This window comes from Camelus ferus, chromosome 14 (genome assembly GCF_009834535.1).
Source record: "Camelus ferus isolate YT-003-E chromosome 14, BCGSAC_Cfer_1.0, whole genome shotgun sequence".
Lineage (NCBI taxonomy): Eukaryota > Metazoa > Chordata > Mammalia > Artiodactyla > Camelidae > Camelus > Camelus ferus.
In genome coordinates, this window is record NC_045709.1 from 20,017,583 (window position 1) to 20,035,128 (window position 17,546).

Consider the following 17,546-nt stretch of genomic DNA (forward strand, 5'->3'; position numbering starts at 1 on the left):
TGAACAAGAAACACATCCTTCCCTTGATGTCCTGATAGCTTCACAGGCCATAAACCCACAAACACAGTTACCTCAAAATTAAAATAATGACAGAACCAGAGGACAACACCCAAGCCACACTGCAGTGCCAGGCACAATTCTCAGGGAAAGTAACTCGGTTGTTTGCAGAAAACAATCGGTACTTGGGTCAAAGGCTGTTTAGTTTTAGAATAAAAGGACGGACTGTGATTTATGCAATATGTTTGGATGAAAAGAAAAAATTATCTTGTACTTGAAGTCCAGAAAGAGGGGAAAAGGGGGAGAGAGGGGAGCAAGAAGGCTTCAAAATAACAGCTCCCACTTGTTTTCTCCATCTCCTCTGTGGGGTGGGCTGCTGCCATCACCTCCACACTAAGGATGAGGGACTGGGGTGCAGAGTCCTTGTCTCGGGCACAGCTGCTCGTAGGGCCACTTTATATAAAGACTTACCGCCCTGATCAAACCTGCGTTCAGTCTCTGAGGTCCGGGCAGGCCCTGGGGCTGGGGGTATTGCCCTGACTTCTTGGGAAGTACCATCTGTTTACACCACGTGAGCTGAGCTGCCTGTTGGCGCGAGCAGTCTGGTGCCTCGTGTCAGGGTGGGTGTGATGCTTCCAGTGCCACAGCCTGGGCCTTGGGCAGATGGAGCTGCGTCACCATCAGAAGAGCTCAGGGCAGGATGACCCAGCTGCCCAGGCAGAGGGGGCGAGGCGCCCTTCAGAAATCAGCCTGACCCCTGTCTGGCACCCACCTTCTCCATCCCAGGAGGGATGGTGCGAGCCTGGAAGGGTAACTGACATGAACGCTCTGTACAACAGGGCAGCAATCTGTAACAGAAGGTCCAGTTACCCTAACTCTTCAAATCAGCCGCCTGCTGGTCAGTATTCCATGTAAATGTACCCTCGTACCAGGTCCTGGTGCCGGCCTTTCACACACGGCAGATGGGAGGGATGTCCCTGAGATCCAGGGCTAATGCCCAGGTGTTGTCAAATCCCACCCACGTTGCACTGGCCTCCTTTCCCCTGCCACGTGCAGCTGGGCTGTTTCACGCACTGAGTTCGCCAGCCAACACCAGCGAGGTGAGGCTGGGTCTAGTCGGGCCAGTGTGTGGATGTCTGACCTCTGAACAAACCTCTGAGAGCTGGACAGGAAGAGGTGCTGCCGACTTAACATGCAGCCGCAGACCACCTTCACGGTTACTCCCCAAATAAAGACAGCGATGGGGCTGTCGAGCGAGACGAGACAGACGCTGCCTCTTGCGCAGTTTAGTTCTCAGTACATAGTAACAGGATATTAGATAGATCTTCTCCTTCTAATAATGAGTGTTCATCCTAAAGATGTTTTTAACGAATTGATTCCTGAAATGCATAAGTGCACATAAACACATTTGGTCCCACTGAAAGGAATTCTGCCTGAGTAAGGACTGTGGAATTACTCTGGGGGTCCACGGCCTACCCTGGGGAATGCGGTGGGAAAGTTCCCACAAGGGGCGGGGCCTCTCCCAGGGCAGTCAAGTGGGAGGCATCTGCAGAGGTTTTATGCAGACAGTGCCTGTCTCAGGGTGCCTTCAGCACCTCCAGCTGCCAGAGGCTGCTGCACCTTGAGAACGTCTCAATCAGTTTTTCAGTTCCACAAAACTTATTTGCAGCATAAGCAAGGAAGTGTGCATGTGTGCATCTGTGCATGTGTGCATGCGTGTGAATACAGCGAGGCAGCATTAGACCCCTCACTGTGGGGGAGGAAATCCCACCATTACCTTGCACTTATAGTACTCCCATCAAGAGGATGCGTACTGAGAGGAAAGGTTAGCATCCTTTGAAATTTCTCCAAGTTTCAAAGGAGGCAGCAGGAGACGAAGCTTAAGAAATGGACAAGGTCAGGCACAAAGAACCTAAGAGTTCGGGTTTTTATTCTGACAGTGACAGGGCTGGGCAGCAATGATGGAATTTAGAGGAGTCACGGGATTAACTTCGTGATTTGGCAAGGTCACCCTGGCTAGAGTGTCAGGGAGGCAGGGGGGACTCAAGGCTGCTTAGGAAGCTAATGGTGGGGACTGAGGAGGCGAGAATGTGTAGGACAGGAGGTGAGAATTTCAGGGCCTACAGGAAGTGCGTGTACGGGGTGGCTGAACCGATAGGAGAGGAGAGGGAAGATGCCCAGGTTTCCAGCTGGTGTATTTGCTGTTGCTCAGGGCCGGGAACCTTCACTGGCTCCGACTGCCTGCACAGGGATGCTCAGAATTCTCCGTGGTCTGGTCCTGTCTTGTATCTCGCATCATGCTGCCATCAGAGTCCTATCGCTTCCCGATTCTGGGTTTTCACTCATACTGTTCCCTCTGCCGACAACGTCCTGTCCTGCCGTCATCCCCGTTAGGACAAAATCCATTTCAAATGTCACCTCTTCCAAAAGGCATTAGCTTCCCTCAATCTCCAGAACTCTTTGTACCCGATCTCTTAGTGTTCGGTTAGGCTGTGGGTGAGCTCCTGGAGTGACAACTCTCCCTTGTTCAGCTTCCTACCTCCTTGCCTGGAGCAGGGCTTAGTATGTCTTTGCTGATTTGAAGCAAAGAGCCTACAAGACAAAGTGCTCATCTATGAAAGGGGGTTATTTCTGCTACTGCTTCACAGGGTGGTTGTAAGGATTTGGCACATAATAAATGCTCAATTAAAATTACCATCACCCACATCATCATTTCTAAAAGGAATAAGTTTCACTTGCTCTTGGCCTAACGTAATGATGAGCCCGTCTCCTTTTAGTAAACTTAAAGGAAAAGGGCATTGCTTCAGAGTTCCTAGGAAACTGTCCACTAGAATCAATAAGCTGGGAACAGAGGGTGTGGAGAAAAGGGCCCCATCCTACACTGTCGGTGGGAATGTAAATTGGTGCAGCCACTATGGAAAACAGTATGGAGATTCCTTAAAAACTAAAAACAGAATTACCATATGATCCTGCAATCCCACTCTTGGGCATATATCCAGAAAAAACTCTAATTCAAAAAGATATATGCACTGCAATGTACACAGCAGCACTATTTACAACAGCCAAGACATGGAAGCAACCAAATGTCCATCCACAGATGAACGGGTAAAGAAGATGTGGTGTATATACATACAATGGAATAGTACTCAGCCATAAAAAAGAATGAGATAGTGCCATTTGCAACAACATGGATAGACCTAGAGATTATCATGTTAAGTGCAGTAAGTCAGACAGAGAGAGACAAATATACAATGTCACTTATATGTAGAATCTAAAAAATAATGACACAAATGAACTTACTTACAAAATAGAAATAGACTCACAGACATAGAAAAACTATGGTTACCAAAGGGGAAAGGGAGAGAGGGATAAATTAGGAGTTTGGAATTAACAGATACAGACTACTGTACATAAAATAGGTAAACAACAAGGTCCTACTGTATAGCACAGGGAACCGTATTCAATAGCTTACAATAACCTATAATGGAAAAGACTCTGAAAAAGAATAGATGCATATGTGTAACTGAATCACTTTCCTGCACACCTGAAACTAACACACCATTGTAAATCAACTATACTTCAATTTTTAAAAATTTTAATCACATCACAAACCTTTCTATCCATGAGTTTCAATAAGTAAAATATATATAGGGGGAAAAGACTATATGGAACCTCTGACAGTGGTCACCTCAGGGAATTCAGATAATAAAAATTTACCTTCTTTACAAAAAAGAAAGAAAGAAAGAAAAGGCAAAGAACCACCATCCTGGCTTACTGGAGCATTTCTTTACAAATCCGAGAGCTTTCTCTCTGTGGAAGCTTCTCTTGGATACTTTAGGTCTTCTCTTTTTGGTTGTGGAGAAACAGTCCTCGGCTTTTGAGCTTTGTGATTCTGGGGAGTAAGGTGTTTGGGAAGAATCAGCCTCAGAAGTGAGCTCTTTGCATCTCAGCCCTGCAGGCTGACTGCCCGAAAGGCCAGAAACAGCCCCACATGTGAGCAGGATGGGGAGGGGCCGGGCCTGGCTGGTCCGAAAGGAGTGAGCTGGCGATGATGACAGTCCTTGAGTTTTATTTTTATTCTTAAAATATACTTTGAAGAATTTGGTGAGTCCCAAAGGAGCTTTTTTATGTCATTTTTTCCCTTTTCTTTAGAATTTCCTCTAAAACCCATTAGGGAGATTTAACATAGTCCAGATTTAGCACTTTAATGGGCTTTGGTTCCTGCCTTAATTTTTTCCCATTTTTAACTTCTTCTCTAATTTTTTTTTATTCTTATTTTTTATTGACGCCTAGTCGATTTACAATGTTAGTTTCAGGTGTACAGCAAAGTGATTCAGTTATACATATACATACATACATACTTTTTTCAGTTTCTTTTCCATTATGGCTCATTACAAGAAACTGAATATAGTTCTCTGTGTTCCACAGCAGGTCCTTGACGTTTATCTGTTTTATATACAGAAATGGGTTTCTGTTAATCCCAAACTCCTATGATTTTTAATGAGCTATTTCTGGGCTTAGAAAGTTTGGAAACTCCACAGCAAGATTTCTGAAAACTCTTTTAGTTTACATATGAGTTTATGATGATAACAGCGTGGATCCCGCCTGACCTGGAAGCTACGAGGCTCTGTCCTGGAAACTGATCTCTGAGCCGGCCGACGTGGACCGCGTCTGCCATGATGAGCATTTCGGGGCCCTGGCCCACACCCGTCAGATCACAGACCCTGAGTTGGCGACTTGCCATTCAGCGCCCTCGTGGTGTTTTTGTCTCTCCAGGAACCTCAGACAAGTCCAACCTGGAGCTAATCACTCTGACGTGTACCTGTGTGGCTGCAACCCTCTTCTGGCTCCTGTTAACGCTCTTTATCCGAAAACTGAAAAGGGTAAGAACGTTTCAGATGAAGTTCTATCCTCCATCTTATGTAAGACTGCACAATGCCTGCCTGATGTCTGGTGCGCCCTGAACCAATGCTCGACCCTCTTCTTACCCCCCTACCCCTTGTTCCTGTCTCTGACCTGGCGAACATGGAAAATGAATCATTCAAATGTCTCTCAACCGTAATGTGGGGTAGTCAAAAGAAAAACTAGAGTAATGAACAGATGACTATTTCCCAGGGACAGAAGGGACATTTTTTATATTAAAATATGTAATAAAGTCCTCGAATTAAATTCAACATGAGACCTAGAAAGCTTTCCTTTCCTCAACCTCACTCTTGGCTAAGAAACAAAAAGGAAAAAGCAAAATAAAGACCCACCTCTGCCTTATCTCTCCCAAATTTGTAGAAACGGACACCAGCACGGCTGTTCCATGCTCTCTGAGCCCCATGATAAAATCCCATCCCTTACTTAGAGTGTGACCTTCAGGCTGGAATGCAGGGCATCAGATTTCCATAATCAGGCCTGTAGCATGACCTGCTTCTCTGAAGTTTGGTGGGAAAGCACCAACACCCACTCACGCCTCAAATACTGGCTGTGGGCCTGCTGGATGCGAGTGCCAGGCCCTGTGTCAGGCTACTGGGTGGCAGTGCAGGGCAACTGTGCTTCTGTGTGCAGCCTGGGGATAGACTGACTTTAACCAACTGGACAGACAAACGTCAAGCTGCAACTCAGGGTGGCCGAATGAATGACATCTCCTGGAGGGAAAGTGTTGCAGGCAGAGAGGACAGCACGTCGGCGCCGGGGGCTGGGCAGAGGGGACACGGTGAGGAGGAGAGACTGACTGAGGCGGCGATGGGGACGAGGCAGGAAGTGAGGCAGGAAAGGAGAGGGGAGGAAAGGCTGGGAAGGAGTTTCGTCCATGTTTCAGAAGTAATAGGAAGCCTTGTGGGCAGGGGGGGCGGGGGGGCTGTTAAGCAAAGATAGGTGTTCATAAGTGTGAGAGATTTGTGTCTTGGAAGATGATTTTGGCCGTATGAGGAGAATGGACCAGAGAGGGAGCAGGAGTGACTAGAGGAACCCAGTAGAAGACTCTGTAGCGGTCCAAGTAAGGAATGATGGTAGCTTAGTCTAAATGATTTGAGTCAAGAGATACTTAGGACTGAGATTGACAGATACAAACTAATATACGTAAAAATAGATAAACAACAAGGTCCTACTGCAGAGCACAGGGAACTATATTCAATGGTTTATAATAACCTATAATGAAAAAGAATATCTATATAACTAATGATAATTTAAAAAACAAAATAAGGGGGGGAGGGTATAGCTCAGTGGTAGAGTGTGTGCTTAGCACACACAAGGTCCTGGGTTCAATCCCCAGTCCCTCCATTAAAAATAATTAAATAAACCTATCACCTCCTCCCCAGCAAAAATAAATAAATTTAAAAAATAAAAAACAAAAAGAATGTATGTATAACTGAATCACTATGCCATACACCAGAAACTAACACACAATGTAATCCAACTATACTTCAACTTCTTAAAAAATAGAAAAAAGAGAAAGAGATTTAGGAGATAAAATGAACAGGACTTGCGAAGCACCCAGGAGGCCTCCTCAATTTCTGGAGATTTATTAGCCTCTATTAATGTACCTGGTCTTCTGGGAAGCTCTTCAGGTCGTATCTCAGTTAATCCTTCAAAACAACGCAAAGCTGGGAATACTATTACTCCCATTCTATAGAGAAGGAAACCAAGGCTCAGAGAGGTAAAGTCACTTGGCCAGAGTCCCTCAGCTAGCTTGAGTCAGAGCCGAGTTTTGAACCCAGGTTGTTTGACTTGCTGTTGAAAACCAGCAAGGGGTTCTTCACAGTGTTGGTGTGAGAGGCCAGGCGGGAGCCACCCTCCCTGGTGAATGTGTACCATTAGGCTTTTGTTACAAGGAGTGATTGGTTCTGAGACGCGACAATTAAGGCCACGGCTTTCGAAGGAAACGAAAGTTAAACAGTGGCATTTTGAAAGGGGAGAGACATTGTAAAGGGAAATAGATCTAACAAAAGCAAAACTTGCCAAATCTGTAAGGGAGCTACACAGACTACGGGAGTTCAAAGGAGATGGGGAGAAAAACTTCAGAGAAAAGCAGAGCTTCGAGACAGACCTTGAAGGTGGTGCCTGGAAGGAAAAGCAACAGAAAAACACAGCCCAGGGCAGGAGTCTGGTTCCTTTGCACATCGGAGCTCAGCGGAAATAAAACTGGAAAGGTGCACTGGGGCTAAATTGAAGACATCCCTTGATTTAATCAAAATTTATGAAATTTTTAATATCAAAAAGAAAGGATGAAAACAAGAAATTGTCACTGCAGTAATAGAATGCCTATAGATTTTGAGAAGTATTTTGTTGTGGGAAGCAGAGAGGAACAAGGCATCAAAAAAGATTTCCATGTGATTTCTTTAACCACCATGTAAATTCCTCATTGATAAAGGCTGCATTTTATCTTCTTATCCCCAGCCTCCACAGGCCAGTGGTTTAACTAGAGATAATATTTATTCATGCCTACCATACACCAGGCGGTTCTAACAGCTTTACCTGGATGATTTCATCTGATAGTCACAGCAACCCTGGGAGATAAGTACTATCGCCACCACTGTTTTACAGATAAGGAAACTAAGCTTAAAAAGCTTAAGCAACTGGCCCAAGGCTATACGCCACCCCGAAGCTGAGCTAGGATTCACATCCAGCCCCATGGGCCTGGGCTCTGAAGTGCCTGTCCGTGCACCTTCCTAGTCCGGCACCTGGTAACTGCTTAGCGTTAATGTCAATTGAAAGAATAAATATTTGTCAACCAAGATTCTGCTGTCACACTCGCCTCAGAGCCCTTCCCTAAGGCTGGTTTGGTGTTTCCTCTCATCTGCCTGATTGAGGTAAACCGTAAAATTCCACAGGTGCCCCGTGGGAAGACTGTCTCTGCGGCCTGCCCCCCAGCCTCCATCAACGCCACCACCCTCCCCTCGCTCCCTGCAGAACCCAAGCTGCCCCTCGCTGGGCTCCGGCTCTCCTGTGCTCTTGGAAGCCTGGGGATCGTTTCTCATGGCCTTGGTTAGACAGGACGTCGAAAGGTTTAGTCCCCAAATGGATAATACATCTATGCCTTTTTAAAGGAAAAAACAAAAGTTTAGTCCTGAAACCCCCTCCGGCATCTCTACTAATGAGCACCCAGCACCCTGGTGCAGGAACAGACGCTCCCCTACAAGCTTGCACGCTCGCGAGTGTCTGACGGGCTGGGCCCTCACAGTCTAACGCCGGTGGCGAACGCAGGCCGTGACAAACGTGTGCGCCCCCTCTTTCCCTGTTTTCCGCTCTTGGTGGAGGCCAGGCACATCTTCCTGCCTAGAGCTATTTGTCACCCATTTTAGTGATAATTTTTGTGATGGATGAGGTGAGGGGTGACAGCACAGAGCAGGGTGAGTCAGGGTGGAAGAACGCAGGCGGGTGTGAAATGTGGTGCATTTGAGAGATTGTCTTCTCTGCTGAACTCTGAGCCTATTTAGGGAAATGCGAGGAAAGACAGGGCCCTAAACTCATTTAAATGTGGTTTACATAACTTCTAGGCAAGAGTTATCAAAACCCAGCTGATGTGGGCAAACATACTTCCTTTCTGTCCTGCCCACGGAAATGCAGTCAATTCTACAAGAACCATGAACAGGGTATTACCCATTCATGTGACTCTAAGACAGTACATGCAAATCCAGTGATGTTTGATTGGAAATAAAGTGTCTTTTCTGGGCTTAATTTGCATTACCAAGATAAAACCAGCACTTGAAGCTCAGAGATGCCGCCTCACTTACTTGACATACTACCAAAAGAACTTCAAACGTTGCTATGTGTAAGTCTTACCCTTTGGCCTTTGAAATAATCAGTTTTGATTTCTTACTGAAGATAGATCTTTTTTTTTTTCTTTTTTGGAGGGGGTGGTAATTAGGTTTATTTTTTTTTTAATTTAAATTTTTTTGAACTCAGGACTTCAGGCATGCTAAGCACACATGCAACCCCTGAGCTATAGCTTCCCCCCAAATCTTTTTTTTTGTTATACTTTTCCTTTTTCACTTTTTCTTGTCTTTTTCCTGCTTGTGAGTCACAATAACATATGGTGAATATAAATTTGCAACATATTTAATACATTTGCATTTTATGTGAACTTTAACTTACATACATTCAAAATGAACAGTGTGAATGAATCCAATCCACTTGTGAACAACGACCCACAAAATTTTGGTCACCAGGACACTTGGGTAGCCTGCTTGTTGGTGGATTCCTTTCCAGTCTTCTTTCAGAAATGCAGACTTTTCAGTGTTAAGTTCTGAGTTCAGAATGCTTTTCCTTAAAACTCCTCCAGGTAAATTTTATTCTGATCTCACTAATGGACCCTGCAGTCTTTTCAGGGAGCTTCTGAGTGTATTTAAACACCTCATATGAACAGTGTCTCTCAACTGTCCCAGGGGTCCTGGGTTCTCTCTGCTACTTCTGGCCTTTCTTGCAAATGTAGAAAAGCCACAAACATGGACCCCACTGTTGCCTTCTATAGCATATATTCCTGCTTGTACAGAGGGTCATGGAAAGTTCTTTTTCGTCATGCTTGGAATGATTTATAAAAACACTTTGCAGTTTTCCGAGAAGGACTGTCAGGTAATAAGAACTTGTTTAAGAACAAGCAATGTGGTCACTGGAGGACCTGAGTGCATTCTGTCTGAGATGGGATGGGGGAGCTGGTACCACAGTGTGGAGACAGTAAGAGGTTGTTTGATGGAAACCGCACACTCGGCTGTGCTGTGTGTATGGGTGTGCACAGGGTACTTTCTGTACCTGGCCACGTGGGTTCAACCAAACACACCAAAACAGCAGCAGATGTTGCCAAGGTTGGTTTCAGGCTGGCTATCTGGGGTTTGTAAGTTGTTTCCTTGTTGGTGACTTTGGGATCTCTTTATTTCTCAGTCTTCTTCTGAGATTAAAACTGACTATCTATCAATTATCATGGACCCAGATGAAGTTCCCCTGGACGAGCAGTGTGAACGGCTCCCTTATGATGCCAGCAAGTGGGAGTTTGCCCGGGAGAGACTTAAACTGGGTAATGTATTTGTTCCACAGATACCTAAACCCATACTGAGCATCACTTCCCAAATACTGTGCTTTGAGGGAGACAAAAGTAAACCAGTCTCAGGATTCTACCCTCCAACTGCTTTCCAACTAGCAAGGGAGATAGACACAGAGGTAAACAACTCTAACAGAAGCCTAAGCCAGCAGGTCCAGGGGACCCGGGAGCAGCTGTTTATTCTTTCAACAGTTATGAAGCACCTTTGCTGAGCAGCAGACACCTAAGTCCTGGGGACACAAAGGTGCTTGAGTCTCTCCCCTTGAAGGGTGAAGGACACAGAAAAGCAGGTAAGTGAAGGTGAAGGGGAGAGACACCTTCCAGCAGACTCTTACCAGGATAGACACTATTCAATGATGAAATTTTTGAGGGTTGGACATTTGTGACCTAGACCACCATTCAGGATGGGGAGGCACAGTAAAACCAAGTATTTGGTCAAAGAGTTGGCATTCTTCAAGGCTGTGGATCAAAAACTCCCTCTGAACAAATCTACAAATGACATGCTTCAAATTTCCTGGGTGTCTGAAATGACCAGACGGAAAAGAAAGTCCAAGGAGGGGTCTTTAAGTTTTGTTTGTGAAGAGCGAGGACTGCTGTTTCCCAGGTAACAGAGATGCCATCAGTCCCGCTTATCCCGAAGTTCCTCCCACACAGACATCACCATGCAAAGTAGCCCCCAGCCCGTGGTGCAACAGAACAATACACAGGCAGACTGCACTGGGGTGGGGCATGAGGGCACAGAGAGGGAAAGCCTTGAAATGATTCCACTTCCACTTCTTCCTACCTGAGAAAGAATATTTGGCCCCCCAAATATGTTCTGTTTGGCTTGGGGAAGACAACTGGAAATTGATTAAAAGCTGGCGAGACAGGCAAAAGCCAGCAATGGCTGCTGACGGGGAAAAAAATCAACTAAATTGGGAGGAGTGAAAGGCAGGTGACACACTGGATGGGTTCCTTCTGCGAGTCTAAGTTGCACGGCAGCTAGCCTAGCCCCTCGGTGACCTAGGCAGGGAGCATCTTCCCACAACCGTAAGCCGCTGTCAGGCCACACTGCTTCCCAGAGTTGTTAGTCACAGCAGACATGCGTCTCCCAGTGTAGGATGTGGGAGCTTTCGGGCCCATTTCTTCATTCCTTGGCCGAGTACCGTTGTGATGGCACTTCCAGGAAGATGGCCAAGCCTGCTACCAGAAGTGCCCAGGGGCTCTGTGGGTTTAGATAATCTGATTTCAGAAGATTCTCCTATAGCTCTTTCCCTTCCTGGAGTTGCCAGAGGCTATGATTCGGCTAATGTGCATGTGAGTGTCTTTGATGGGTGAGAGAAAATATGTCAAACCCACTAACTCTGCCTTTCAATGCAGAGTGTGGCTGCAAGGGCCAGAAGAGTCCTCTCCTACTTACGTGGGAGCAGAGATGCCCAAAATGTGTTTTTTTTTAAGCCAAATAAACGACAGAAAGTAAACCAAAGTGATGTCTGGCAAGTGAAAGTAACCAAAATTATGTCTGGATGGATGAGGAGAAAAAGCTGGGCTGAGGGCAGAGTTACAGTGGGTTATAAATGGAGAGAAATACACCAAGCAAACGGCTTCTTACTGCAGCTGAACGTCCTCCGTAGGTTACAACTAGCAGCCCTGCTGAGAGAAGACAGAGCTGATAGCACCTGATGGATAATCGAGTTGGAGGTTGGGTCAAAGGTGTTGCTACCATGGAAATTCCTGAAACCCAGTATTAAAGAAATCTGTTTTATTAATGATGCCTCACTAAACCTGGGAGAGAATTCAGCTCCTATAAATTTATCCCAGAAGTTGGGATAACGTCTGACCTTGCATCTTCCTATTAGAAAACAAAGTCAGAGTTATCTAATGTGGGAAACACAGAGTCTGGAATTTGGCAAGTGGATGTTGCCTGGACTGGTGCTGCCTCTTGTAAGACCAGCCCACAGATGAATAACAAGGTCCTACTGTACAGCACAGGGAACTATATTCAATACCTTATAATAGCCTACAATGAAAAAGAATACGAAAAGGAATATATAAATATATCTGAATCACTATGCTGTACACTTCTCTGTGGTTGAAACAAATTACTACCAGTGGTTGATAGGCCCGTGTACTGAACCCTGAAGATTTGTAATCATCATGTAAAGATGCGTTAGAAATACTGAGAATATTTTGCCTGGCAAGGACGTCTGAGAAACAACCCTGATTTTTTGGTAGCTCTGATGCATTATTATAGCCAACAGCAGTGACCACCCTTCCCAGTTTCTTCCCTCCTGCTGAAAACAGATCAGAAGAAATAACCTTAAGTGGCAAGAAAGGGGGCTTAGTTTAAACACAGGAAAATTTTTTGCAGTAATGATGTTATTAAACAATGGAAGAGACCACCCAGGATTTGGTAGCCTCTCCCCCAAAGAAGGGCTTTGTAAAAGAGGAAACAGGCCATCTACCTGCACCAAATCCTTTCTAGGGGCTTAGCTTAGCGGTGAAGGACGAAGGCAACTCAGAAGCACAGAGCTGGAAGGAAGATACCCCAGAAATGTGGCCCTTACTTCCCACTCTTGGAGTCAGTTCATTGGAGATTCCACTGAAAGCTACATGCCACACAAACATACACAGGGAAAAGGGCCCTTCCTTCTGAAAAAAGACATAAACTCATCCTGCTGGCTTGGCAAACAAACCAATTTCTCCTTTTCATTGTAGGCAAATCGCTCGGAAGAGGGGCTTTTGGAAAAGTGGTTCAAGCATCAGCTTTTGGCATTAAGAAATCCCCCACGTGCCGGACTGTGGCTGTAAAAATGCTGAAAGGTATGGATGCTGTAGTCTGGCTTTCGACTCACCCATTATGTTCCCTAAATGTTGGTGCATGTTGGATCCGGAGCTGGCCTAGGAGCAGACAGAAGCTCGCTCTGCTCTGGCCACGTAACTTTCTTTTGCTAGAAGTCCCTCTACCTCAGCGGCTTGAGATTGGGCCAGCAAGAGCTCAGAATAGACCTGGTAATGAAACCCAGCCCTGTCCCTGGGAAAATGACTGGTCATCTCAAAGACCTTTCTCCCACCGCATCTCATCCAGGGCCTTAAGTCCACTGTAACCACAGTTTCAAAATCTTGGAATGATCCACAGTGACGTTATCGTGGAAACTTAGCTGTCCATCACAAATCTCAAAGGCTTAGCTGGGTCTGGACCTAATTATAAAGTAAAACTATGAAGCTGGGACAATTGACTTGATCAGAACCTCAAGCTATTTTATACTGTCAAGTACCGCCCATTAAACATTTCCTCTTTAGAAAACAAAACAAAACCTGTACACCAGAAATTGACACATCATAAACCAACTATACTTCAATTTTTAAAAAAATTTTCTAATGTTGAAGATACCACCACTTTGTGAAGCACTGGGAGGTGGAGCCAAACCACATGGTGATTTACAACCACATCCTAACACAGAGTGAAAATGAAAATCACAGAAGATTGTGTAAACCAAACATCTCAAAGACTCCTAGGTCCTTTAAAGGGTAGACAGGACTTCATTTCTTCATTGTGATTAAACTGTCATGTTACTTCAACGTGTTTTAAGGTTCCAAAACCAAAAAAGAAACTAGACTAAGAACCCAAAGGGCAGTTTATAGCTTTCCAAAGTCTCCAAGAAACCGCCACGGGATTTTGGGGGAGGGGAGTGGGGAGCTATACACCCAACTAAGCAGGCAACAAAGACTGCAGGACAAAGGGCCACCTGCCCAGGGAGACTTCAGTCTTCGTCTTTGTCCAGCACGGACACCATCCCTGCAAAAAGTCCCATACAGTGATGTTTTCCACTTCAAAAGGCTGTCAAGTGAAGGCTCTGCTAAAACTTTACAAAGAGCCCGACAGTCCTACTCTGAGAGTAGCCAGGAAAGGAGTTTCACCTCCACGAATCTGCACTTGTTTGAGGTGGCCTGTCCAGACAATGGTGGGCGTTTCTGGAAGCAGACCTGCTTTCCACCACCTCACCCTGTACGCCCCACCCCAGGTTCTGAAGAGAAGAGGCATCAGTATGTCTTCTGTGAGAGAAAGCACCAGACTAAGCACTTATTTATTTTTCTGTTGGTGGAGGTACTGGGGATTGACCCCAGGACCTCATGCACTCTAAGCACGCGCCCTACCACTGGGCTGTACCCTCCCCCTAGATGAGATACTCTAATGCAGACCACATGAGATCGCCACTTTCCTTCCTGTTCTGTCTAAGCCTTTGGCGGTAGATGCTACTAACCCAGCTTGCAGGTGAAGACACGTGGCCCAGGAAGGTTAAGCAGCCTCTGCAAGGCCACACAGCTCTCCAGTGCGGAAGGGAGGTCTGAGTGCAAGGCTTGCAGCTTTGAGGGCAAGCTCTTCCCCACCCCACCCCCAGCCTCAACACTACAGAGAGGTTGCAGAGGCCCGGCCTCCTGGAAATGACCCATCGCTCCAAAATCCTACAAAGGATCCTGCCTGCATTCTGGAGGCAAGCTACACCCAGCCTCGAGAGAAGTCAAAACTCACCCTGGAAGCACCTGCTTCCTTGGCTTGCTGCGCCTCCCTGCTTGCTTGCTTACTTAGACCATCTCTAGGCGAGGCAAGTCTGCTGCCTGTGTTTGTCGATTGTGGGCCTAAGATAATACCTATGACCCTGCCCATAAATGGGACAGTCTGAACAAAAGAACCTGGTTTTCCCCCTGTGCTAAAAGGGGCATAAATGCATGGAAGGATGGATGAGTTTGAGGGGGGGATATTCTGACCTGAGTTGTTTTTGTTTTTGTTTTTATTAAAGCCCTGGAGAATCTGGTCTATGCAATATAGAAAGAGTGTGTGTAATAGCTTTATAAATGCTTACTTTTTTTTAAAAGCCATCAGCCTTGATTGAAAAAGATTGCTAAATCACTCATTATATAAAATTCCTAAAAAAAACTATTTTCATTCAAGCTTTCTTGTTTAAATTGGTCAGCCATCTGTTTCTGGGAGAAATTAGAAAGGCAGAATGTCAAGCAAAGGCCATAAGTCAGAAGCTCTTTCGAAGTGCCCTTGGAGTAAAACCTTTAACCTTTTTGGGCCTTAAGCCCATGTCTGGAATGAGAAGAGTCATCATGTTGTTTATTTGTCTAACAAATATTTGTTGAGCATCTACTGTGAGCCAATCCCAACCCCACTGGGAGGTTTCTAGAGTTTCTCTGGTTATTATTAAAAAGTGACTTGTGCTTATGAAACCCCATGTCGGTGTCTACCACAATGTTAAATGCACATCCTTCAACCCACTTCCAGGACTCTCCTGCAGAACACTTGCACATGAGCACAAAGGTCACAGGCTGTCTATTACAGTATATTTGTAATGGCAAAAACAAAACAAAACCGTAGACAGTCTAAATGTCAGGAATGCCGTTAATCAATTTTTAAAAATGGGAAAAGTCTATGATGTATTAAAAAGAGGGAAATCACCTGAAACTAACACACATTGCAAATCAACTATACTTCAATTAGAAAAATTTTTCAAAGACGGGAAAAGCAAATTTAAAAAAAATATATGTATGTATATATATAATCCCATTTATGTAAACAAACAAAAAGGACCTTTGATTGGGTATATATTTATAAATGCATGGAAAAAGGTCTGCAACTGCAAATGACTAACTGTGGTTACTTCTAAGCAGGTTGAAGTGGCTTTCACTTTTTACTTGATAAACTTCATATTGTTGAAATACTTTACAGCAAGCTTATATGACCTTTTTTTTTTAAACTTCTAAACATAATTTACATTTTTAAATGCCTTAGACAGTAACCAATAAAAACAGACAGAACAAACTTAATTCAGGCTTTAGGCTCTGCTGAGTCTCAGACTGATACTGTTTATCTCCGAGAACGAAGCTGAAGTCAGATGCGTATGCATTCTCCCGACTCGAGATAACCCTGCAGGCTGCTGGGAGGAAAAGGTTATAGGAGAAAATAACATACGGCAAAGATGTTTACACAAGCGGCCATTCCGCTCTTGCAGGCCCCCTCTCGCCCCTCCTCGGTAACTCTCCAAAGGGGAAAAGTGCGAAAGACGTGAGGTGTGGGTGCATCCCCACCTGGAAGGTTCTTGCTGGCTCTGGTTCCGAGGGTAGGAAGCCTTTGGAAGGCGTTCCCATGAGGTGCCCAGCTCTGAGTCAGTGCGTTACTGAACAGGACCACCAGGGCCACCAAGAGGAAACGTCCAATGGCGAACCCCCCTACCGCTCTGGGCCTCACTGTAATCAAGAGGATGTTGGCTCAAGAGGATGGGGAATAAAAACAGGCTGGAGGCTTGGCCTTTCTGCAGAATGTGGGGAAGTGAATGCAGTAACGGCTGAGCAGTGGCAAACCTGGCGGGGCAGGAGGGCCGCCCCAGAGGAAGAGCCCCATTGCCCTGTCACCCTGACTCTCCCTTGCTCCTTACACAGAGGGGGCCACGGCCAGCGAGTACAAAGCTCTGATGACCGAGCTCAAGATCCTGACCCACATCGGCCACCATCTGAATGTCGTCAACCTGCTGGGAGCCTGTACCAAGCAAGGAGGTAAATGGGAAGGGAGGGCCCCTGCTCCCCCATTCACACGCCAGGGGCAGCTCCCCGTCCCTCAGCTCCTCCTCATCTCCTGGAAGATGGCCCCGCAACAGCCCAGAGGGAGCAGCCTGTTCGATTATGGAAGGTGCTCCCATCCTGGAAATGCCTTCCTTATATGTACACTTAACTTAAAGGCTCTGAACCGAAGGACGCCCTTTTAGACCTCCTTCCACAGGCCCGAGGTCAAGTGGAGGGCATTTTTCTCAGGATGACTTGGAAGGAGTATGAACGGGGCTGAGGTAAAGGCATAAAAGGGTGAGCACTCCTTGAAGCTTCATCTGGAGAAAGGAATCAATCCTGGTAGGATCCAAGGAGGAGGTGGTGTGGGGACAGCACCTTCCCAGGCCTCAACCACTAGGGCAAGTGCAGGAACAGAGCTGTGGTTACGACTGAGGACTTGAAGACCATTCCCTCCTCCCTCATAGGGCAAGGTTAGCACTCCCAGCATGCCCTAGGGCAGGGCCCTTGGGAGCTTCTCTGAGGGCACTTCCTCTTTAACCTGGAACCGGAAGTTTTTCTTCACCGCGGGCCTCATCAGAGGGGACAGATGAGGCAACGGAATCTTTCAGGGCTCCCTGGGGATCCGCAGTGCAGTCCCGAGTTTTTATTCCTTCCTGAACACCTTGCTACTTAAGCCCAGGGGTCCGCAAACGATGGCTGGCCAGCCTGTGAGCTTAGATTGACGGTTTTAAATATTTACCCTCTCTCCCTTTGCAAGAAAGTTTGCCGACCCCTGCTTTAGCCTTTCCAAAGCCCCAGGGCAATCTCTGTGCAGACACCCTCAGGTTGCTGTGCTGATGGGGACAGTCAGGCCAGTAGGACCAGAAGGGGGCGGGGTGCTGTGACAGTGTCCTGTGGCTCACAGGCGGAGACGGTGGCTGGCAGTTAGTTACAGGTAGAGCCCTGACCATGGCCCTTCCCCTCCCCAGAGTCTTTTGTCTCT

The 17,546-nt window shown here is 46.2% G+C and overlaps 1 protein-coding gene across 1 annotated transcript in view; it reads left to right on the forward strand.

Annotated features, from left to right (window-relative positions):
- FLT1 (fms related receptor tyrosine kinase 1) overlaps nt 1–17,546 on the forward strand; it is a 159,816-nt gene that overhangs the window by 118,920 nt on the left and 23,350 nt on the right. Inside the window, exons 16-19 of the mRNA XM_032496382.1 lie at nt 4,774–4,880; nt 9,862–9,994; nt 12,716–12,820; nt 16,442–16,555. Of these exons, the coding sequence (XP_032352273.1) occupies nt 4,774–4,880; nt 9,862–9,994; nt 12,716–12,820; nt 16,442–16,555 (459 nt within the window). The remainder of the gene's footprint in view (nt 1–4,773; nt 4,881–9,861; nt 9,995–12,715; nt 12,821–16,441; nt 16,556–17,546) is intronic.